Source organism: Zychaea mexicana (genome assembly GCF_025766255.1).
Source record: "Zychaea mexicana strain RSA 1403 chromosome Unknown BDB00scaffold_42, whole genome shotgun sequence".
Classification (NCBI taxonomy): Eukaryota; Fungi; Mucoromycota; class Mucoromycetes; order Mucorales; family Lichtheimiaceae; genus Zychaea; species Zychaea mexicana.
This window is the reverse complement of record NW_026516705.1, coordinates 119345-139547: the sequence shown is the minus strand read 5'-3', so window position 1 is coordinate 139547 and position 20203 is coordinate 119345. Positions and strand designations below refer to the sequence as shown.

At 42.5% G+C, this 20203-nt stretch overlaps 7 protein-coding genes across 7 annotated transcripts; 4 read left to right on the top strand and 3 right to left on the bottom strand.

Annotated features, from left to right (window-relative positions):
• Positions 1 to 744: 744 nt before the first annotated feature.
• Positions 745 to 3076, top strand: BDB00DRAFT_826074 (major facilitator superfamily domain-containing protein). The gene is made up of 6 exons (XM_053123697.1): positions 745 to 1158; positions 1262 to 1618; positions 1705 to 2106; positions 2180 to 2236; positions 2316 to 2682; positions 2744 to 3076. The coding sequence occupies exons 1-6, from the start codon at positions 975 to 977 to the stop codon at positions 2907 to 2909; spliced, it is 1533 nt and encodes a 510-aa protein (XP_052979163.1). The 5' UTR covers positions 745 to 974; the 3' UTR covers positions 2910 to 3076.
• A 339-nt stretch (positions 3077 to 3415) lies between these two features.
• BDB00DRAFT_826070 (uncharacterized protein) lies at positions 3416 to 5059 on the top strand. The gene is made up of 5 exons (XM_053123696.1): positions 3416 to 3637; positions 3704 to 3769; positions 3888 to 4007; positions 4093 to 4563; positions 4656 to 5059. The coding sequence occupies exons 1-5, from the start codon at positions 3610 to 3612 to the stop codon at positions 4817 to 4819; spliced, it is 849 nt and encodes a 282-aa protein (XP_052979162.1). The 5' UTR covers positions 3416 to 3609; the 3' UTR covers positions 4820 to 5059.
• Positions 5060 to 7166, bottom strand: BDB00DRAFT_826068 (26S proteasome subunit P45; the record flags this gene model as incomplete). The annotated part of the gene is made up of 8 exons (XM_053123695.1): positions 5060 to 5306; positions 5378 to 5532; positions 5648 to 5989; positions 6115 to 6211; positions 6294 to 6733; positions 6812 to 6908; positions 7002 to 7052; positions 7164 to 7166. 8 exons carry the CDS (start codon positions 7164 to 7166, stop codon positions 5172 to 5174), a joined length of 1320 nt encoding a protein of 439 aa, XP_052979161.1. The 3' UTR covers positions 5060 to 5171.
• Positions 7167 to 7273: 107 nt separating this feature from the next.
• Positions 7274 to 8207, top strand: BDB00DRAFT_976360 (YL1 nuclear protein C-terminal domain-containing protein). The gene is made up of 3 exons (XM_053129925.1): positions 7274 to 7350; positions 7415 to 7671; positions 7750 to 8207. Coding segments are annotated over exons 1-3 (459 nt in total). The 5' UTR covers positions 7274 to 7348; the 3' UTR covers positions 7950 to 8207.
• Positions 8208 to 11335: 3128 nt separating this feature from the next.
• Positions 11336 to 13901, top strand: BDB00DRAFT_929363 (sulfate transporter family-domain-containing protein; the record flags this gene model as incomplete). Its single annotated transcript, XM_053128964.1, has 4 exons — positions 11336 to 11588; positions 11709 to 11815; positions 11951 to 12021; positions 12112 to 13901. The coding sequence occupies exons 1-4, from the start codon at positions 11439 to 11441 to the stop codon at positions 13899 to 13901; spliced, it is 2118 nt and encodes a 705-aa protein (XP_052979159.1). The 5' UTR covers positions 11336 to 11438.
• Positions 13902 to 14212: 311 nt separating this feature from the next.
• BDB00DRAFT_412873 (DNA repair protein RAD51) lies at positions 14213 to 15829 on the bottom strand. The gene is made up of 5 exons (XM_053117293.1): positions 15655 to 15829; positions 15435 to 15579; positions 15238 to 15348; positions 15088 to 15179; positions 14213 to 15017 (listed from the first exon to the last, which is right to left on the bottom strand). The coding sequence occupies exons 1-5, from the start codon at positions 15724 to 15726 to the stop codon at positions 14430 to 14432; spliced, it is 1008 nt and encodes a 335-aa protein (XP_052979158.1). The 5' UTR covers positions 15727 to 15829; the 3' UTR covers positions 14213 to 14429.
• Positions 15830 to 18746: 2917 nt separating this feature from the next.
• On the bottom strand, positions 18747 to 19769 carry BDB00DRAFT_412653 (uncharacterized protein). The gene is made up of 2 exons (XM_053117292.1): positions 19664 to 19769; positions 18747 to 19568 (listed from the first exon to the last, which is right to left on the bottom strand). Exons 1-2 carry the CDS (start codon positions 19671 to 19673, stop codon positions 19090 to 19092), a joined length of 489 nt encoding a protein of 162 aa, XP_052979157.1. The 5' UTR covers positions 19674 to 19769; the 3' UTR covers positions 18747 to 19089.
• Positions 19770 to 20203: the final 434 nt, after the last annotated feature.

Sequence of the window (20203 nt, the reverse complement as noted above, 5' to 3'; positions counted from 1 at the left end):
GCGCTGTAGTCTTGTATGTAAACAGCACATGTAGTATGATAGACAAAACAAGAAACAAACACCATCATGATATAAAGTGTATAAATTTAGAACTGTTTTGGTTGTCAATATGTTGGCTTAGAAATAGGCAGTATATAGCAAAGCAAAATATGTTTTGCACAAATATGGAAATAAAAGGTTAAATCTGACGAAGGACACATAATCTGGTAAAAGTTGCAACAAATGACTAGATAAAGGGCTAATGTTGGCTGCACCATTGAAGGTGATTGCTATTGTGATCATATGGCACGGCCTTAGTTTATTCATGTTGTCTTGTGGCGTCTTTGAGGGGGTCGCAGAATAAACAATCTGATTATAAAAACGCTGACCGCTAATCCCCCGCTTACTGGTGCAAAAATCGCGGGATTACCGGGCAGATGGGCGCGGACGTTGGCCGACCAGGAACGGCTGAATCCTTTACTCCGAGTTCTCCATGTGGTACATATTTTCTTTGATCTACATTGCTTATGCTGAATGAACGAGGAGCCCTTCTGCTGCATAAACACTCGCGCCAAAAAAAAAATGCGATGCAGTGCCGGTTCCAACTGCAATCTGTTCTCAGCAAAAAGTGCTTGCTATATATACATGAAGGCTGTTATGTCACTAAAGTTTATCGTCTATTTTGGGAAATCATGTGATACGTTAAAGAGACAAACTTGCACAGTTCAAGCTTTTTTTTGTGCACGGTGATGAGGGATGAATTATGTAGCATTGTACTTAGTCCGGATTGCCGCACCCTATCTGTCATATTGGAACACCGAACCATTTTATATAAAGGACGGATCACACAAAAAAAAAAATACCACAACCACTTTTTTCTTAAAAAGATCCACAGGACGCCCCAAGAAAGATACAGGCTTACTACGTCTCTTCCTCACTATATCTGCTTCAAATACTCGCTCGTCCTCTTTCCTCAGCAGGCCATTAACCATCCAATGGGTGAGCACCAGAAGAACAAAGACAGTCGGTTTGTGCGTTTGCTCAAATCACGGCTGTTGATCCGTCCACCAGTCGACGACGACCCGCGACTCCTTCGCCCGTCTCTGAAAAATATCACCATTGTGATTGTTGCAATGTCAGCTGCAATGCCCGGTTTCTCAAGCACAATTTATTTTCCAGGTACCACACAACAGCAGACAGACGAAAAAAAAAGAATCCTCTTTCCCCCCCCCTCAAAGCCATACTACATCGTTACTAAATAACAACTTTTCTTTCCTTCCAGGTATTCCTGACATCACTGCTGATCTCAATGCTCCTTCTATTGCCACTACGCTGACAGCTGCGCTCTTTGTGCTGTTCATGGGCATCTCTCCTGTGTTTTACGCCGCCTTCTCCGACTTTTACCATTTGCGTCGCTTTTTGCTCGTTGTGTCAATGATTATCTTTGTGGTCTCGTCCATCGGTAACGCTGTAATCAACAATATCTGGGGCATGGTCGTACTTCGATGCGTGCAAGCTTGTGGCGCCAGTGCGGGCCAGGCTCTAGGAGGTGGTGTGATCGCCGATATGTATCCTGTCGAACAGCGAGGAAGTGCTTATGGCAAATTCTTCCTTGGCATGATTATTGGGCCTATTATTGGTAGGTTACCTCTTTCTCTCTCTCTCTCTCTCTTTTAACAAATGTCACCCAAGGTCACAAAAAGCTCAAATTGTCCCGTTTTCTAGGTCCTATCATTGGTGGCTTTTTGATCATGAGCGCAATAACGTGGCGTGCTACATACTGGTTCTGTGTCGCTTTTGGAGGTGTGGTCGTCGTCATCACTTTCTTTTTCATGCCAGAAACGTTCCGCGACGACAAGAAATTTGATGTCGGTACGCTTCCTACAACAGCGGCTTCACACGAACAGCAGAAACAAGACGGTGGCGACAATGATGAAGATAGCAGAAGCTCGCAGACAATTTCAATGGGCACACCCGATGAGAAAGAGCTTCAACAAACATCGCAAGTACAGCAAGAAAAGAAGCAGACGCTTAATCCCATTCGCCCATTCTTGTTGCTCCGCTTTCCCCACATTTTCCTCTCATCCTTGGTCGGAGGTATCGCCTTTGGATCCATGTTTGCGATAGGTGAATATTACCCCTTAAGGATGATTTGGTGCCAGTGTTACTTACTTTGACAATACGTAATATCATTCTATAGAAACGGTTATTCCAAATTTATACGAGAGCAACTATGGTCTTAATGCATGGCAAGTTGGTATGTATCACTGTATCATTCATCCTAACATATCTTTAAAGAAAATCAAACTAACTTGTAGCGATGTTACTTTTCTAAGGTCTCTCTTTCCTTGGCGCTGGCGTTGGAAACTTTTTCGGCGCTTTACTGAACGGAAAGCTATCGGATCGACTCCTCTTGCGTGCTCGAGAAAAACGTGGTGGCTTACACAAGGTGGAAGACCGTCTTGCAGTCAATCTCTGGCCCTGCTGCTTTATTTTCATGCCTTTCGGTTTGCTGCTATTTGGATGGGGCATTGAAAGCGGTATGACTTTCTGGACAGGTATCGTTGGCTTTGGCATCCAGTGCTTTGGCATGAACCAGGTCATGACCGCAACCAGTGCGTACCTTTTGGACGCTTTGCCAGGCTTTGGTGCGTCCGCCACAGCTGCCGGAAACTTGGTCAGAATGGTGCTAGCTTGTGCATTGTAAGTATTTTTTTGGCTTTAACTTCTTGTGGGACTTTTTTGCTAACTAGGACATATTTAGGACATTGGCTGCCAATCCAATGGTCGAAGCTGTTGGACCTGGCTACCTCTCTGTATTCCTTGCAGCTCTCAGTTGGGTTTCGGGTGGCCTTTTGATTATAAACAAAGTATACGGGCAGCGCATGCGTCGCTATTTCGGATTTGAGCAAGCAGAGGAACGAGCCTAGACAGCATGATTTCTCAATTCTTGTATTTCTACTATGCATACACTTGTATATATACTTAATCAACTTAATATCTGCTCTGTTTTTTTGGGGCATCTACTTGCATTGTTAATCATATAATATTCATCGTCATCAAACAAAAATAAATCATTACCAGAACAGAAAATTACCCTTATAATAATGCACATGTTTGTGATGGCTGACAACTTTGGAACCATCGAGTTGTATATGGCGTATCACGCAACTGTCAATAAATAGAATCGAAAAGAATTCCCTCTTTGGAGTTCTCTTATTGCTGGCTCTGTTCCTATCGTGAAAAGTAACCCAGGCGCCCACTTGAAGAGATATTTACGGAACGAGACAGGAATATTTGAGCGAAACGATAAGCTTTTACAGGTCTTGAGGGCATGTACAGCAAGGTTTGCTAGAGGCGTCGGTCCATATTTAGTCTTCCATGTCTATACAGCAAGATTACGTATTCCCTTGTTGACTATCCTTCGTTGACTGATGCCCTTTTTCTCATCTTACCTCCCGAATCTATAAAAAGCATTTGCTTTAAATAGCTTAACATATGTTGTCATTGATACATGTGTCTCAGGGGAGTTTAGGGCGTGCATGGTGCGTGTGACAAGGCGGTCTGATTCCGCAGGCAACAGATTTCTTCTTTGAAACCAAGTGCTGGTCGATTCACAGACTTATAATAATGCGATCTGGCGCAATGCGTTTCATAGGCACGTTTTCCTTTTTAAAATGAGACTTCATATTTACGCGATTCTAATTAAGAAATTTTGAAACAGACATTGGTGCAAATTTGACTGATCCCATGTTTAGAGGGATCTATCGCGGCAAGCAAGCTCATGCAGGTACATTGGTCATTGTAGCCTCCCCAAAAATACGAAAAACAGCAAACTGAACGATCGTAAATTTTACCTCGGCAATAAACAATGGATGTTTTGTGACATTCCTTTTCTTTGTAATTAGACGATTGGCACCTAGTTCTAAAACGGGCACGCGATGCAGGTGTCCAAAAACTTATCATGACAGGCACGAATCTTGCTGACTCACAGGAAGCGATTGACGAAATAAAAAAGCATGACGAAGGTAACTTTCAAGGTGCAAACAACGAGACCTCAATGCGGGTTTGACAAAACCTATATATTGATACAAAAACAAACTACATGAATAGAGAATATGTTATACTCGACAGTGGGTTGTCACCCAACCCGCTGCACAGAATTCGAATCGCATGCGGGTGGACCAACGGACTACTTTAACAAACTACTCAACATCATCAAGGACAATCGACAGCATGTTGTAGCTGTTGGGGAATGTGGACTTGACTACGACCGTCTTCACTTTTGTCCCAAAGAAACACAGCTCAAATACTTTGAGCTCCAATTTGATCTTGCAGAAAAGACGCAGCTACCCATGTTTTTGCATAATCGTAACACAGGCGATGATTTCTACACAATGATCAAGGCCAATCGACACAAGTTCCGTCATGGCGTCGTGCATTCTTTTACAGGCTCGGTCGAGGAAATGAAAAAATTGGTCGACTTGGATTTATACATTGGTGTCAATGGTTGTTCTCTCAAGACTGAAGAGAATCTACAAGTTGTCAAGGAAATACCCAGTGACCGATTGATGATTGAAACAGGTAAAAGCAGTTAATGGCAAAACAAACCAGACCATCTATCATATGAGTGAGACCTTGAATGTTTTTCTTTCTTTGGATGGCCTAATCATTAGATGCTCCTTGGTGCGAGATTCGGCCTACGCATGCATCGCACAAGTACTTGGACACTATTCCAAAGGAGGAAAAAGATCTGTATATGCCGTTGACTAAAAAGAAGGAAAAGTTCGAGATGGGATATATGGTCAAAAGCCGATGCGAGCCTTGTGCTACTGGGTGAGTTTGAATTACTACTACGTTAATCCCTTTTCTCCCTGTCATTGTCCTCACATGCACACTGGTTTTTTTCCCTTTTTTGCGTGTTAGTTTGGTTTTGCATGTCATTGCTTCGCTACGAGGAGAAGATCCGAAAGAGTTGGCTGAAAAGATATGGAACAACACATCCGCAGTATTCTTTCCAAACGAGTCTGCATGAAAAAGCCAAATTTGTAACAAGTAAACTGAAGTATTTAAAAAAAGAGATATGATATGTATTGTTTTGTTCGATTGACTTGGTGTATGTGTGGGTGGGTGGGTTCGTAGGTGCGGTTGTATATGTGCGGTAGAGAGGAAAGAAAAGAAAAGGATCATGTTTAAAGATATAAACCCTCGGGTGTTCCTTCGCTCTTTCTGTACAGCACCTTCTCGCGAGCTTTCCGGAAATCTTCTGCAACAACCTTCATACGACGTTCACGTAATGCCAACAAACCAGCTTCTGTGCAAATGGCCTATATAATCCACAGCGTCACGTAAGTATACATGTCATAACAATCGTTGATTGTCTGTATCTATACGTTACCTTAATATCTGCACCGGATAAGTCGTCCTTGGACATGACGAATTCTTCCAGGTCTACATCATCCGCCAAAGTCATTCGAGAAGTATGGATGTTGAAAATGCGTCGCTTTGTCTTGACATCCGGCAGTGGGAACTCGATCTTTCTGTCAATACGACCTTTGCGGTATATAAAAAAAAGTTGTTAACTACTCAGTCTCTTTGTCTCTTCCACTTTGCCATTCGCTTCCCGCTATCCTTTATAATCACTTTAGATAGTTATTTTAGTCATTACCTGGACGAATCAATGCAGGATCCAAGCTATCGATCTTGTTTGTGGCCATAATAACTTTGACATCACCTCGTGAATCGAAACCATCGAGCTGGTTCAACAATTCTAACATGGTACGTTGAATTTCTCGTTCACCACCAGATGTAGAGTCGTATCGCTTAGTACCGATAGCATCGATTTCATCAATAAATACAATGGCTGGTGCGTTTTCTTCTGCTACACGGAAAAGTTCACGGACAAGCTTTGGACCATCACCGAGGTATTTTTGAATCAACTCTGAACCCACAATACGCAAGAACGTTGCGCTGGTTTGATTTGCCACTGCCTTGGCCAGTAACGTTTTACCTACAACGACAACAATATATTTAACGACGAGATCATTTTCACTGAGTATACTAACCTAGCTCATCCCGCGCTCAATTACATCACCATCACCCCGTCAGAAAGTTAAACACGCATGCTGTACTTACCAGTACCAGGAACACCATATAAAATAACACCTTTTGGTGGTTTGATACCCATCTCTTCGTACAATTCTGGATGCGTCAAAGGCAGCTCAACAGCTTCCTGTGATAAAAGTAACAATAACACATTAATAAACACACAAAATCACATTTCTTCTCCTTGTATACGGTATATAAATACTTGCCTTAATTTCTTGGATTTGTTGCTCAAGACCACCAATATCTGCGTATGATTCTGTGGGTGCCTTCTCCAATTTCATGACACTAACCATTGGGTCAGTATCATCGGCCAATACACCCACCACGGCCATAGTCTTGTGATGTAACAAGACACTGCATCCAGGCTCGAGCTGGTCCTTGTCAACAAAGCTCATCACTGCCACATAGTATTCAGGACCGACAGATGACGAGACAATAACGTGATCATCATCAATGATTTCTTCAAGCGTGCCCACAGCCATGGGCGAGCCACGCAAATCATCAACACGCGTTCGTTCTTCTTGATCACGTTCCTCAGCGGGCTTCAATCGTTCTTGGTTTTGGACATATTCTTCTTCCAAAAGCAAGTAATCCTTGATACGCTCCATTTTCAATGTTTTGAGTCTGCAACGTGTGTTGGGAAACACTACATATTCAAGTTGTATTTGTAAGCAATGGGAGAGTTCTCAAAGAGTGACATCAATCAAGATGTGTATATATTTACCTTGTGGTAATTTCGAAGACGTGTCAGGTCCTCTCTTCTTTCTTCTACCCACATGGGTAGGAACGGGAGGTTCCCACTTTTTCTTCTTATCTTTATCCTGATAATGACGATTAGCATTTTGCAACGTTTGAGAATAATTGGAACACGGGATCGGCGAAAGAACTGCGGGCGTGTCCCTTTAATCACATACTTTGTCCTTCTTTTTATCGTTGCCGCGTGGAAGACCAGATTGTGAGTTACCCTAGATAATCAAGAGCAAGAATATATTTCAGTTAATTGTAAGGCATTGGTAGTGAAAGACAGGTTGTATTAAGTGTGGCAGGCGAAAATGTTCCAAAGCTGATGGCATTACCATATTGTTGTAAAAACTGAGGAGAAACGTATGCAGAAACGATGGGCCGCGTCAGCGAAGTTTGTTCTGAATGAAAAATTTGTGGCTCCGGTCGCTAGATGCTTTTCAATTGATAGGGTCGCTTCCATTCGCGCTGCTAAAGTAAAAGCTCTCACAACTCTTTCTGCTGCACAAGTCAGCGCATAATGTAAGAAACAAAGGATCATACTAAACGCTTTATATTTTGCTGACCTCCACTGAATTTATAAAAGGGCACCCAAAAAGTCATCCAAGAAATCAGGCAGCAATTCCAAAAAACAACAACAGCAGCAGCAACAGCAGGAAAAACAGCAACAGCAAGAAGAGACAAATGTCGTCGTTGACGAAGTCGGATCAGGTCCATTGAACCTCACCACTATTCGAAAATCATTCAAAAACACCAAATACAAAACACCCAAGAAATCAAAAAATCTGAAGCAGATATTGACAGCCGAAAGAAATCTGGAACTTGCGCTCGACGTGCCTACATGTAAGCGTACCATTCCTCATGTATAAGCTTGATAGGTTTGGAGGGAGCAAACTAACGCGCGCGCGTGTGTGTATGTAGATCAAAACATCGAATGCCCACCATCAGTCCTGCCACAAAAGAAATACTGCGATATCACTGGATTGACAGCCAAATACACTGATCCAAAGACAGGATTACGGTACCACAATGCAGAGATTTATCAGTTCATTCGCACTTTGAGTGTTCCAAACGTCCAAGCATATCTTGCCAGTCGAAATGCAGCTGTTGTGCTTAAATAATAGTATATCCTCTTCTTACTTCTTTACTTCTCTTTCTCTCGCTACTTATTCATACAGTTTGTTCATTGTTTTTTTTCGGAAAGATGTAGCAGTGGGATACATGAACAGCATAGAACATGTACTATTTCGTACAAATTATTGCGTGTAATGCAAAATCTATAAACAGACAGGGTTAGTGTGCTGATAAATTTCATTAGATGCACTCTGCCATTGAGAATGGCGTTCCGGCGTCCTTCCGCAATTTTAAAGAAGTTCCGGCTTTTCTTCAAATACTGACATCCACTTTATGCACCCCTTTGCAGTTCTGTTTCCGCACGATCAATAGATAACCGCTTGAGGGAACTTGCCTGGCCTTCTTGTTGGTTGAGTCTTGTATTTGTAGCTTCGGATGCTGCGTCCTCCACCGGCGTACCATTCATAGTTGACGCGTGTTCTGGCAGTTTCGAGTTGATGAGTTGATCTACAACCAAGTTAAGCACCAGCGTCTTGAGAGCAACACATCCGTACAAATGCAGCAATTGTACCGGATCGCGTTCAGCGTCAGCTATCATGGTGGATATGTTTTCTTTACGAGGACCAATTCACAGAGTCAACATATGAGATGTTTGAGACGGTTGTTAAGATGACAACGAGATATGTGCAATACCTTCAGCATAGTTTGCGGCTCAAGTAGGATATAAAACCGTCGTCAAAATAGTACCGCTTGTTCCAAACGGCTCTCACACCATAGTACTTTACTGTATGTAGGCCTTGTGCTGCCTCCAACAGTTGTTGTTGGTACAATCGGCCCGTTTTTCAACTCGCCATATTTCTTGCACCAAGCCGCATCCAATTCATGATTGTTATGCTCCGAGTCCGCGTCGTTGCACTCGACATACTCGACGTACGGAGTAACCTGTACAATTATGTTCAAGTCCCATATTTCGTCGCTTGTTCGACATCGTTGGAGAAGCACTTAACCTCATTTCATAGTTGGCTAACACGCACAGCAAGTTTGGACTTCCCTCCAGGACACGTCGCAAACAGACCTGGTGCATTGGCCAACTGATGGACAGGAACCGGAATTTTTCAAGTTTGCTGTCTGCTGGCAGCTCATGTCTAGCAAAAGAGACTCGTCTTCATTATGGCAGACTAAATAGTACTATAGAGAGATCACAGTCGCGGGTATGTCGTCAAGACAACGAGGATTGGAAAGTTGGATGGACATTCTTGGGCGAACAATTTACGTAGGTATTTCGCAAATGTTTCGTTTAATGTGCTCAGAGAAACTTGAGCTGTCGAGACTGCACATATTGAGGCATGAAATACCTTCCCATTTAGACAAACCTACAAGTTCTTATTAAACTTTTTTTTGACTGCTACCATTTAAAGGGAAAGTACGTACGTTTTCGCGAGATCAGCGGGTTAAAGCATACAAAACTAGGAGCCTTATATCAAGTTGACAGCGCGTAGATTGCTGTTAACAGAAGTACGCTTTGGTGTTGCCGCTGTTGATGTACGGCCTGGCTCCAAGTTCAGAGTTTGCCAAATCTGCGGGAGACCTCTGTTCCACTTTTTTAGACACGATCAAGCATTCTTGAGCGTCGTGAATTTCAAATCTTTTGCGGAACGGAGACGTAAGGGATTGCACCTTTGATAACGCATCTTGGATGACGATTTGCAAGTGATGCTAACATTGGGGAACGTTTGTACAACAACGAAGGAGCGAGAGTGAAGATGCGTGCAGATTATTATAAAAGATCCAGCGCGATTAGTATAAAGCCTTTCACAATTTAGACCTTTTAAACCAACAACGGCTTGTTACTTTTTTTACCGCTTGTGGTTCCGCATTTTTGTGAATCGACTTGAAGGCTTGTTTTATGTGGTCACCCTTAGCTTTCTCGCATTGAGTTTAGACCACTTCATGTAGCTTGGTGATGTTGTAATACATCTCTCTCGCTAACGAGTGTGTGTACGATTTCTTTAGAAAGGAGAAGGGGAGCATCATATGATGTTATAATTATTAGGCTCCTCGGTTGTAATGGCAAGTAGTGGACAATATGTTGCATGGTCGCTATCATGCTTAAATTGCCTGTGGTAACAACGTTAGAGAGCCCAATGACTGAAAGTTGCTTAGCAAGAGCGATATTACATCGTTAGAGCTGAAGACGTGTACTGTACTTGTATATTTTGTTGTATTGTGGGTGCTTTTGTTGTAACTTTGGCAGCAATATCATAGCTTATGTACTCATACAGTTGCATGATGTCTTTCTTCTTCGTATAATAAAATCACATAAAAGTCTCTCTCACTCACATTACCTGCGTAAAACTATCGTACAAACATTATAGCGATTAAAGTTATTTGCACCCGAGCGATCAGAAAACTCCTTATTACACCAACGTGCATGAACAGCTGTTTTTTGCTCGTTGTTAATGTATGTGTGGTGAAGTTGAAGCATCACCATCATAGTAGCAAATTAAGAGCTGAATGGGATGGCGGCTGTGTCATACAGTCTTGCGTTTGCCTCGTGCTAGTAGTACGGATGACCTTTTGCGTCGGATGCAAAGTATAGATGTGTCATTATTTCAGCATGCTTAAGGTTATGTACCGTTTCACTTACATATTTCTTCCTGTTTAAAGTGAAGCCTTTTCTTTTAAATCCCTAAAATAGAAAAAAAAGCCGCCACCATTACCACCACCCACATTACTCCTGGTACCGAGACTATATACAATAGTTTACACTAATAATCATATGAGGGCGCAGGCCAGTAGTTATAACCTGACGCTGTTAGCTGTAGTAACCAGAGTCCACTACGAAAACGCAGAACATGCTACTCACTATATTATGATACTACTAATATCCAAATCGTGTCTTCTCAACTACATAGTACAACCCTCCTTTCTGCTGTCTGCTGATGCCACGAGACGTACGCGGGAAACACATGAAAAAAGCAAGTATGATGGATTAAATGGTAAACAAACATATAGCAAAATCTGGGTTTACCCAAAGCGAACCCGCCCCCGACGAATATGCAAAAGGGCTGCTTCGGGCGCAGAAAAACGCTCATGCTTCCATTGCTAGCTTAGGGTTAAATAAAAAGAAGGGGTGATCGTTGCTGTTGGGGGTGAGGGAGGAGGGGGGGAGAGAGAGGGAGAGAGGGGTTTCATAGAAATATTGCAGACGTACTACACAGCGCAGAGAGTGACTAAAGTATGTTAGATCTAGGAGAGGAGGCCACAACTCAAAAAGAAAGGAACCTATGGTTAGCAGCTACATACGGAGAAATGCTTTGCCAACCTTGCGTTTATAGAACCATCGCAAACTCTCTTTTCTTCTTGTTCGTTTTCTCTATAAAAGAACTTGTTTGGTTTCTTACGTATACATTTTCTCCCGTTGCTTTTAAATCGCTTCTTCTTCTCCTTCGTTTACTTCATTCTCTACTTATCACCAGGAATCATCTGTAATAATATCTATTATTGTGTGTATATAATATAAAAGATATACGATAATGAAACAACCTACCGTCGTGATCGACTATCCACCTACATCGCTCCGTCAGCAGTGTCGCTATCATCTTCGCCAATTGCCACATTACATTCGCACATACATTCTAGCAACATTCCCCATTATCCAATGGATTTATCGCTATAACTTATCCGTAAGCTTCTAGATTTCGCACCAAGCAGTCAAAAAAAAAGCAGCAAGTGTTGGGTTGGATTCTAACAAAAAGAATACACGTTCGCGTTACATATCGTGACGACGACGATGATGATTACAGTGGCTACTCCAAGATATGATTGCGGGTGTAACTGTTGGTATTGTGATTGTGCCACAGGGTATGGCATATGCAAAACTAGCAAATCTGGACCCCCAATATGGTCTATAGTAAGTTTTCTTGTTGTTGTTATTGTTGTTGCTGTAAATGTTTCAATAACAACTGGTAGAAATCTAATAGCTCCGAACCCCTATTCTTTCTAAATACTCATCATGTCAACATTGTCCTCTTTCAAATATTTATAGCACATCGTTTGTTGGTGCTGCACTCTACTGCTTTTTTGGCACGTCAAAGGATATTAGCATCGGTCCTATATGTAAGTTCTTTACGCGCCAAACTATTTGTCCTTTTGATGTACAGAAACCTTATCTTTCTGGCTAAAGTCGAAAAAATAAATTGAATAAAGCGACGGTGTCATTGCTTGTTGGTGAGACGGTCCACATGGTTACGACCAATTATCCGAATATTACAGGCCCTGAAATTGGTGTTACCCTTGCGCTGTTTTCAGGCATCATATTGGTTGCGATTGGAATCATCCGCCTAGGGCTGATAGTGGATTTTATCCCAGGACCTGCCATTGCCGGATTTATGACTGGTTCGGCCATCACCATAGTTCTCTCACAACTGCCGGCTCTCACAGGCATTGGTCCGGAAGTCGATACGCATGCATCTCCGTTCCACGTGCTCATTGATTTTATCACCAATTTGCCACATACGCAGCTCGATATTGCATTTGGTCTTGTTGGACTCGTCTTACTTTACTTGATCCGCTTTGGTTGCGGTCGTCTAAACGCGCGCTTGGCGAATAACAAAAGTCGCAAAGCCGTGTTTTACTTTGGTATCATGCGCAACGGATTGATCGTGTTCCTCGGCACGCTGATTTCTTTCTTGATCAGCATAGGACGAGCCACCACCCCAATTCGCGTAATTGCCGCAGTACCTGCAGGATTTGATGCAATGGGCGTGCCCGGTCTCAACTTTGAGGTGATTCGTGTCGCCAGCGGTTCATTGCCATCTATTATTTTGATCCTTATTTTGGAGCATGTGTCAGTAGCCAAGTCCTTTGGCCGCGTATCGAATTATACGATCCAGCCAAACCAAGAGATCCTAGCCATCGGTATCAGTAATGTGGTTGGCTCGTTCTTTGGAGCTTACCCAGCTACAGGTGCATTCAGCCGCACTGCCATTATGTCACGTTCTGGTGCACGTACACCACTCGCGGGCATGTTTAGTGCAGCTGTCGTTGTGCTTGCACTCTATGCGTTAACACCAGCGTTTTACTATATCCCCAACGCAATTCTCTCTGCTGTCGTGATCCATGCCGTCTCTGATCTTGTGTCTGGCCCCACGTATCTGCGCGAAGTCTGGTCAGCCAACCCCATTGAATTCTGCATCTGGCTTGTCACAGTGATAGTGACATTCTTTCTGGATATCGAGACGGGCTTGTACATTGCCATTGGACTGTCCCTGGCTACTGTCCTGTTCCAATTAGCACGGCCCCAGGTCAATGCGCTTGTACGTGTTCAATCACATTATTATGCAGACGAACGTGATCCCAATTTCTCAAAGCGCATGGAGTCCTTGCCCTCGGGTCTGTTGGTGATGCAGCCTGTCGACTCTATACTGTACCCGAATGCAGAGCACATATCCGAAGTCATTGTCCAGACCATCAAAACACGCACTCGCAATGGAATTTGCCATGGAGAGATCAGTGACAAGGATAGGCCCTGGAACGCAGAACAACTGATTGATCACGGCGGGCGGAATATTGGGCCTGTGCTCCGTGCTATTGTCCTGGATATGAGCGCTGTGCGACGCATTGATTCGACAGGTTTGCAAATGCTTGTCAGTCTGCAAAAAACGGTGCTTGCTTATACTTGTCATGACGTTGAATGGCATTTTACAAATTTGAATCCTGCTGTACGCAACAAGTTGCTTTCTTTTGGGTTTGGCCGTCTTTCACTGAAGAACCTGTCGTTCTGCAGCAGAGAGCCCAAGGATTTCCAACAGCAACAGCAACAGCAACAAGTGGATCTAGAGGTGGGCACTCCCGGCCCTTCAACGTCACCCGCAATGGTAGATAATAGCACCAGTAGTGCGCCCGTGGATAGATACATTGCGTTCCATTGGGATGTAGATACAGCCGTTCAAACTATTGACCATCGGTGGCAAGAAGCACCACGGTCACTGTATTAAATGTTTTGTTTTGCTTTTCTGTTGTATATTATTAATTAACAATAACAATGAGACATACATATTTAGTTTTGTTCTTATTGCTTCTTTGTTTTGACATGTGTACACAAATAATACATCGTCTTTTAACTTTATTCGAGAAAGTTTATATATAGTACATGCTGCTATTATGTATGTATGATAGTAAGTACAGGAATAACCACAGGCACGACTAAGGGCGGAAGGGCAAAATGTTTGTTATAAGAAGAGGCTTTTTTCCCTTTGGAGACTGATAAGTATTAGAAAAGTGCTGTTATGTAATGTATGTGTACATGATGCGCATAGTGCATGGTGTATTGATAGGTAGTAGGCGGGTGGTTAGGGGGGCCAGGGGAGAACGAAACTCATATGTAGAAGAGAATAGGAGTGAATATGCGAGTGGAAGAAACGGGAAAACGGATGATGGATGTGGGTATTGTGATATGTACGATGTGACGTGAAGACAGTCGTTTATGTTGGGAGGAGCACAGTGATAAGGGGGTGAGGAACTTTTTAATCCACAGCATCCGTGATACCATCTTCCATGATAGCAAACGTGCATTCATTTTCCGGTAAGGATGGAGAGTCATACACCTTGCAGATACGATTCTCGCCACGGCCTTTTTTCAAGTACAGCCGAGTGCACGACGCATGTGCAATGATATTGCCACCAGCAGGTTTCTTGGGATCCGGATTAAACATGGACGCGCCGCCATCGACTTGAGCCACCACCTGGTTTGTAATTACCACCGCAACGCCAAATTCATCAGCCAGCCGCTGCAACGACCGCAGGAATTGTGCCAAGTGGGTCTGTCGCGCAGCAAGTTCGCCACGTCCTGCATAATCCGTACGGTACAATGCCATCGCACTGTCAACGACCAAGACGGAAAAGCGTGTTTCAGACATCATGGCGGCCGCATGGATCAGCAAGGCCGTTTGATGATCCGTGTTGTATGCGCGTGCGTACGCAATATTGTCGAGTGTGCTTTCTCCGTTGAGCGAGTAGCGTTGTGCGATAGATAGAATACGGCTTGGACGGAACGTGCTTTCGGTGTCAATGAACATGCATTTTCCTTGGCCACCACCCATGGAAATAGGAAGCTATTTTAATACATTAGCTCTCTGTATTCGGGGCAACATCATCTCAGTTGGCGTGTTGTAATGTATGTACCTGAGCTGTTACCGCAAGCATATGACACAATTGACTTTTTCCCGTTCGAAACTCGCCAAAAATCTCGGTAATTGAGCCCGTTTCAATGCCACCTAGAAACACGCATTAGTTTGTATACAATAGGTTACCAAGCGATGCCACTATGCATACCTCCAAGCGCTCTGTCAAGTTCTTTTGAGCCTGTCGTGATTGTGACTATTTCTTGTCTTCGTTGGTGAACGTCCATGGCAGTTGTGAATCCCAAATTGACCACTTTTGAAGCTACATGGACGACGTTTAATTCTTTGTTAACTAGTTGCTTTTTTAGTAGAAACGGGAAAGTTGGAACAAAAGTCATTGCATGGTACCTTCAGCGATGAGTTTGTCAGCCTTGGTTTCCGAAATGCCTTTAATTGCGAGCAATGCTTTTTTGGGTGCATATGCAATAGCTTCCACTGTGTAATAGCCAGCATCTTTGAGCTTCTTAATATCCGAAGATGAGATACCACTTTGCTATAGACATATACCGACATATTGCTTAGTTTTTTTTTTCAATCGAATTTAGCGTCTTTAAAACGAATGGTGTACCTCAAGGTGTGAAATTAGCAACGGTCCATAATCTTCTTCGTCTTCTTCCATTGAATTATGATTTTGCGACATTGTAATTATGTATTTTCTTGGTTAACGTTAGATAAGAGAGAACAACAAAACGTCGGCGCGAAAGGTTGGAAAAGAAGAAGGGCCTTTTTTTCTGGAAGCTGCTGCGACGCGAAAACTTAAAAAAAGAAAAAACGAAAAAGCGCGTCTGCCTTGCAAATCGCGTAAACTCCGACGCCGTTGCCATGGCAACCGGGCTCAGCTTGGCATTACGTTGACGATCTTGCGATCGCTTGGAGGACGCTTTGCGCGTGTGATACAAATCTTCTTCACATTAGAGCACCTGCAGCGGTCGCTGTTGCTAAATTTTAGAGTTTAACAGCCCGCTTAACAGTGCCTAACAACTTAACAGGGCGTTTCGTGCAGCGGTTACTGTTACGAAGCTGTTAACTTCACACGTCGTTGGCTCAAATAAAAGCTTTGCCCTTTCTCCTGCGCAGGGCGGCAGCGGCAGAAACGTCAGACGGGGTAGTGGCATTAGAAATAATGTTGTTCATTTTGAAGAATAGAAACAAAGAATGAAGTGAAATGTAACTTTTATTTTTCAAGTCCTTTTTTTCGATTCAAGAAACTGTTAAGTTTAACAGTTTTTGTTCAGGCTGTTAAATATAACAGGACGTTAACAGCAACCGCTGCAAGGTCTGGCTGTTAAATAAACTGTTAATTTAACATAACAGGTTCGCTGCAGGTTCTCGAAGTAATTTATCAAGGATAAAGCTCTTGTATCCAAGATTTTGTTGTGCACGAACTGCCAGCAAAATTATCTCCCCAACTTCTACTGAATGCTTAGCCATCTTCCTCGGGAGTTTGGTCCATTCAACCTTAATTTTGAATGCTGTACTAAACATTCTCTGCAAATAGATTATTTCGACAGCTGTTGGCTTCAGTATTGGGCTTGGACGAATCGATTGTGCTATTCATACCGAGACTAAAGCGGGCGTGCGTGTAAGTATTGCCTGTGCTACATAACACTACTTTCCATAGAAAATCTGCTATCATACACTAAATTTTGCGTCTGATGAATAAGGTCGAAATAATTGCCTTAATACTAGTCTAACGCAGCTTCATTTATCCTTGTTCCAGTGTATATGCCCTCGCCTCCATTGATGTTAATCTACTTTGTGAAGTGGCTATTCTCGGGTCATTTAGTTTCTATACATATTAAAGTCAGATAATTTCTTTTAAAGCTGACAGTGTGTTTGTCCTCGTTGTTGTGCTTCGTCCTATTAACGGCGCGTGCAAGCGCTTCACTGCTGCGTTTCAAAGATCTTTTCACTAACTGCTTAATGCTCACTGTTAAAAGCATTTCTAAAGAATTGCAAACGCTATTCTTCAAGGACGGCGTCCTATGGTCCTCTGAAAGTAAAACCTTCAGTCCTGCTCGAATTTTGAACGCCAATCGAATTCGATGTCGAGCTGTACATAAAGTTCAATGATAAATATATTCATTATATGCTCGCTTATATGGTCCTTATACCTTTAATCTTTACTGAAGTCCCTTTCCCATTAAACCCTTTTTATATAGACATAAAGATCTATGCATCCTGTCATAAAAATTTAGATGTAAAAATTTTTGACAATAGATATTTATATTAGCCCTGTTACATCTAATGATGAGGATTTTGATTTAATATATAAACTTTTGTTGAAAAAGATTGCCAGTCAGCACTGATAACACCAGTTTTTATGATTGGTAGAGTTTACAAAGTTCGTGCTAATTGATAGCAGACTCTTGAACTGACTTTCTATGAATATGATATGTCTTTTAGCCGGTTTGGCTCCCCCAAAGATCATACTTCTTTTCCTCCTGTGTATGATGATCGTCTAATTCTTCTATTGTTTTTTTAAGCACACGGATACAACACTATTTGTAGGAAAAAAATAAATCTATTAATAAGAAGAGAGAATGGGGCGGAAAGACTTGCTACATCATGATGACAGCACGTAATCACGTTATCATCTTTGATAACAAGGTACAGCATATGCATGAATATGAAAAGAAACACGACAAACGTTAAATCGGATCTATAGTAGTTTGTACATACATCAAAAAACTTGCGTGTGTCCGCTCATTACTCATACATGATGGGCTGTAAGGTTTTAATTACACCATTTTTGGGGGACAGTGCAGACTGAGGAGATATTTAAGATGGCGCGCGGTCGGCGGATTCATCATATAACAGTAACCAAGGAAAGCTAAACTTTCTTTTTATACACTCTCTCATATACTTATGCACACATCATCATTCAAACTCCTTCCTTGGTTTTTTTTGAATGTGGCCAGTAGCACAGGGATCGATCTAAGCACTTATACTAGGCTATTGTTTGTTTACAGTAAACTATATGTGATTATGTCGTCATTATCGAGAGGAGTTTGTCTGAACGCCACTATAGAAGGATTACCTAATACTCTTGATGCTGGTCAGGACTCGTGCAGTAAGTATTTAAGCTAAACCGCATTGGAAACAAGGCAGGATGCGACACAAAAAACCAGACTCTTACAATCACCTGATCATCATTTCGGGTGGTAGAAGTATGTCATCACGTCATCAGACTTGGCGTTATACGTGGCGAAAATAAAAACGGGTACACACATCTTGAGAGAGTTGGGAGCCAACGAAAGTAGTATAGCCAAGGTAAACTTCTTTGATTGCCTTCATTGGTAATTAACGCAAGGGTTTTTTTTTCGTTCTTCGGCGTTCTAGTCTGTATTCTGATTGGTTCTGTAACAGTGCGTCCAACTTTGCCTACATGATATTGTTTGCCAGGCACGCTTTGTACTGCATACATGATGCCACGATGCGAAACAAGTTATTAACTCGTTTACCGTGATGTCAAAAAGAACACCTTAAAGCATCCTTCTCCAGAGTATCATATGCGTATTTCTTTCCCGCTTTACCAACAATTATGCCAAGATTGGCTATCGTACCTTTCAACGTTGAATTTCTTTTTTGCTGAGCCAGTTATCAAGGTTTCTTTGGTGTAACTATAACTATACATATCATGGGAAACCTTCACAGGTTATTTTTTTTTTCGGAAAAGATTATAGAAAAAGTTATACTACAATTGATATAGGAGAGATATAGACAATTGAAGGAAGGGGCGTTGGAAACTAAAGATAAAAAAAGGGTTTTACAAAGTTTATAAAAGAAGAGGGACAAAGTTTTGCAAGGGAAGAGGGAAGGGGATTGGCTATGTAGTAGTAACGGAGTGTGTGTATGTGAAGAAGAATTGTATGTATAAAACATGTTATATAAGAAAGACAGAAAGAAAGGAAGAGAAAGAGATGTCTGTGTGTGTATGTACAACAAAGGTAGTAGTGTGGTTTTCAACGCCAAGGATCATATGTAGAAGAAGAGTATTTTTTTAACAAACCACAGCGGGCATCTTGTTTCGATCGTCGCCAACACTGTAAGAGCGAGGTCTAGCAGTAGGCACTTGCAAAGCAGTAGGAGTCGTGGAAGCGGTAATAGCAGCGTCGTTCATGTTGCTGTTGTTGCTTGAATTGTTGTTGTTATCGTTGTTGACAGCAGCCGCAGCCGCCATAGCCGCCATTGCATTTTGGACAGTAAGGAAGGCTGCCGCAGCGTGGATAAAAGAGGTGTCGTGTGGCAACGGATTCAATGTACGGTAAACCGGCGACGCTGGCACTTCCAAACCAATATCGCCACCAGTAACATCATCGTTATCGTCAACGTTATCGTACGTGCTGTTGTTGCTGCTGCTGCTACTACTACTGCTGCTGCTGCTGCTGCTGCTGCTTCCTCGTTTGTGGTGTTTGTTGCCGGTTGCTGCCATTATCTCCAACAGCTCAGAGCAAGCATCATCCTCTTGTTCTTTCGTCACTCTTTTTTTTTTTTTCAAAAGAAAATAAACAAACAGCAAATATATCTTAGTAACAGTGCAAGTTATCAAAAAAAAAAAGCATTTGTTTTTTTACCCATCCACATGTGTGTTGTGATTCGGATGTAGTGGTCGAATGGGAAGGGGCGAAACGATTACAATCTCATTGTTAGGTTTTGTTGTAGCTGCTGTTGCTTCCAATGACGGATTGTTCAACATGAAGATTGGGTCGTATGCGCCTGTGAGTGTATAGGGAGGAAAAGAGGGGAGAGAGAGTGAGAGAGAGAGAGAGAGAGTAAAATGAAAAGAGATGCAGTGTGTGGGTCCCAGATGAGTGGAGCGGCTGGAGAAGGGGAGAAAATAACATCCCGCACGAAGAAATTCACAGGCAGCCAGCAGCTGCACACTCACTCTCTCTCACACACTTTTTTCCTCTATTTTCAGCCCTCCACATAACAACAACTCCCCCCCCCCCTCCTCTTCTTCAACCTTTCTTTCTTGTCTCCTCTTCCTCTTCCATTAAGTCCATCCAATTTGTCTGCACATTGACCGCTGATTGTGTTCCTCTCTCTGTCTCTCTCTCTCTTTTCACACCTACTCTACTCTTGGTCTTCTTTATTACTTCTCTCTTTTTTAC

Bases quoted from the DNA above. Each gene is read 5' to 3' on its own strand.
- BDB00DRAFT_976360 (XM_053129925.1), top strand. The intron at 7,672-7,749 runs GTAAGCGTACCA...GTGTGTATGTAG, and splicing joins TGCGCTCGACGTGCCTACAT to ATCAAAACATCGAATGCCCA.
- BDB00DRAFT_826070 (XM_053123696.1), top strand. From the start codon at position 3,610: ATGCGATCTGGCGCAATGCGTTTCATAG. The intron at 3,638-3,703 runs GCACGTTTTCCT...ATTTTGAAACAG, and splicing joins TGGCGCAATGCGTTTCATAG to ACATTGGTGCAAATTTGACT. The intron at 4,008-4,092 runs GTAACTTTCAAG...CTACATGAATAG, and splicing joins AATAAAAAAGCATGACGAAG to AGAATATGTTATACTCGACA.
- BDB00DRAFT_412873 (XM_053117293.1), bottom strand. From the start codon at position 15,726: ATGTCGCAAAATCATAATTCAATGGAAGAAGACGAAGAAGATTATGGA. The intron at 15,349-15,434 runs GTACCATGCAAT...TCGTCCATGTAG, and splicing joins TGACAAACTCATCGCTGAAG to CTTCAAAAGTGGTCAATTTG. The intron at 15,180-15,237 runs GTATGCATAGTG...GCGTGTTTCTAG, and splicing joins ACTTGACAGAGCGCTTGGAG to GTGGCATTGAAACGGGCTCA.
- BDB00DRAFT_826074 (XM_053123697.1), top strand. From the start codon at position 975: ATGGGTGAGCACCAGAAGAACAAAGACAGTCGGTTTGTGCGTTTGCTC. The intron at 1,619-1,704 runs GTAGGTTACCTC...CCCGTTTTCTAG, and splicing joins GATTATTGGGCCTATTATTG to GTCCTATCATTGGTGGCTTT. The intron at 2,683-2,743 runs GTAAGTATTTTT...GGACATATTTAG, and splicing joins ATGGTGCTAGCTTGTGCATT to GACATTGGCTGCCAATCCAA.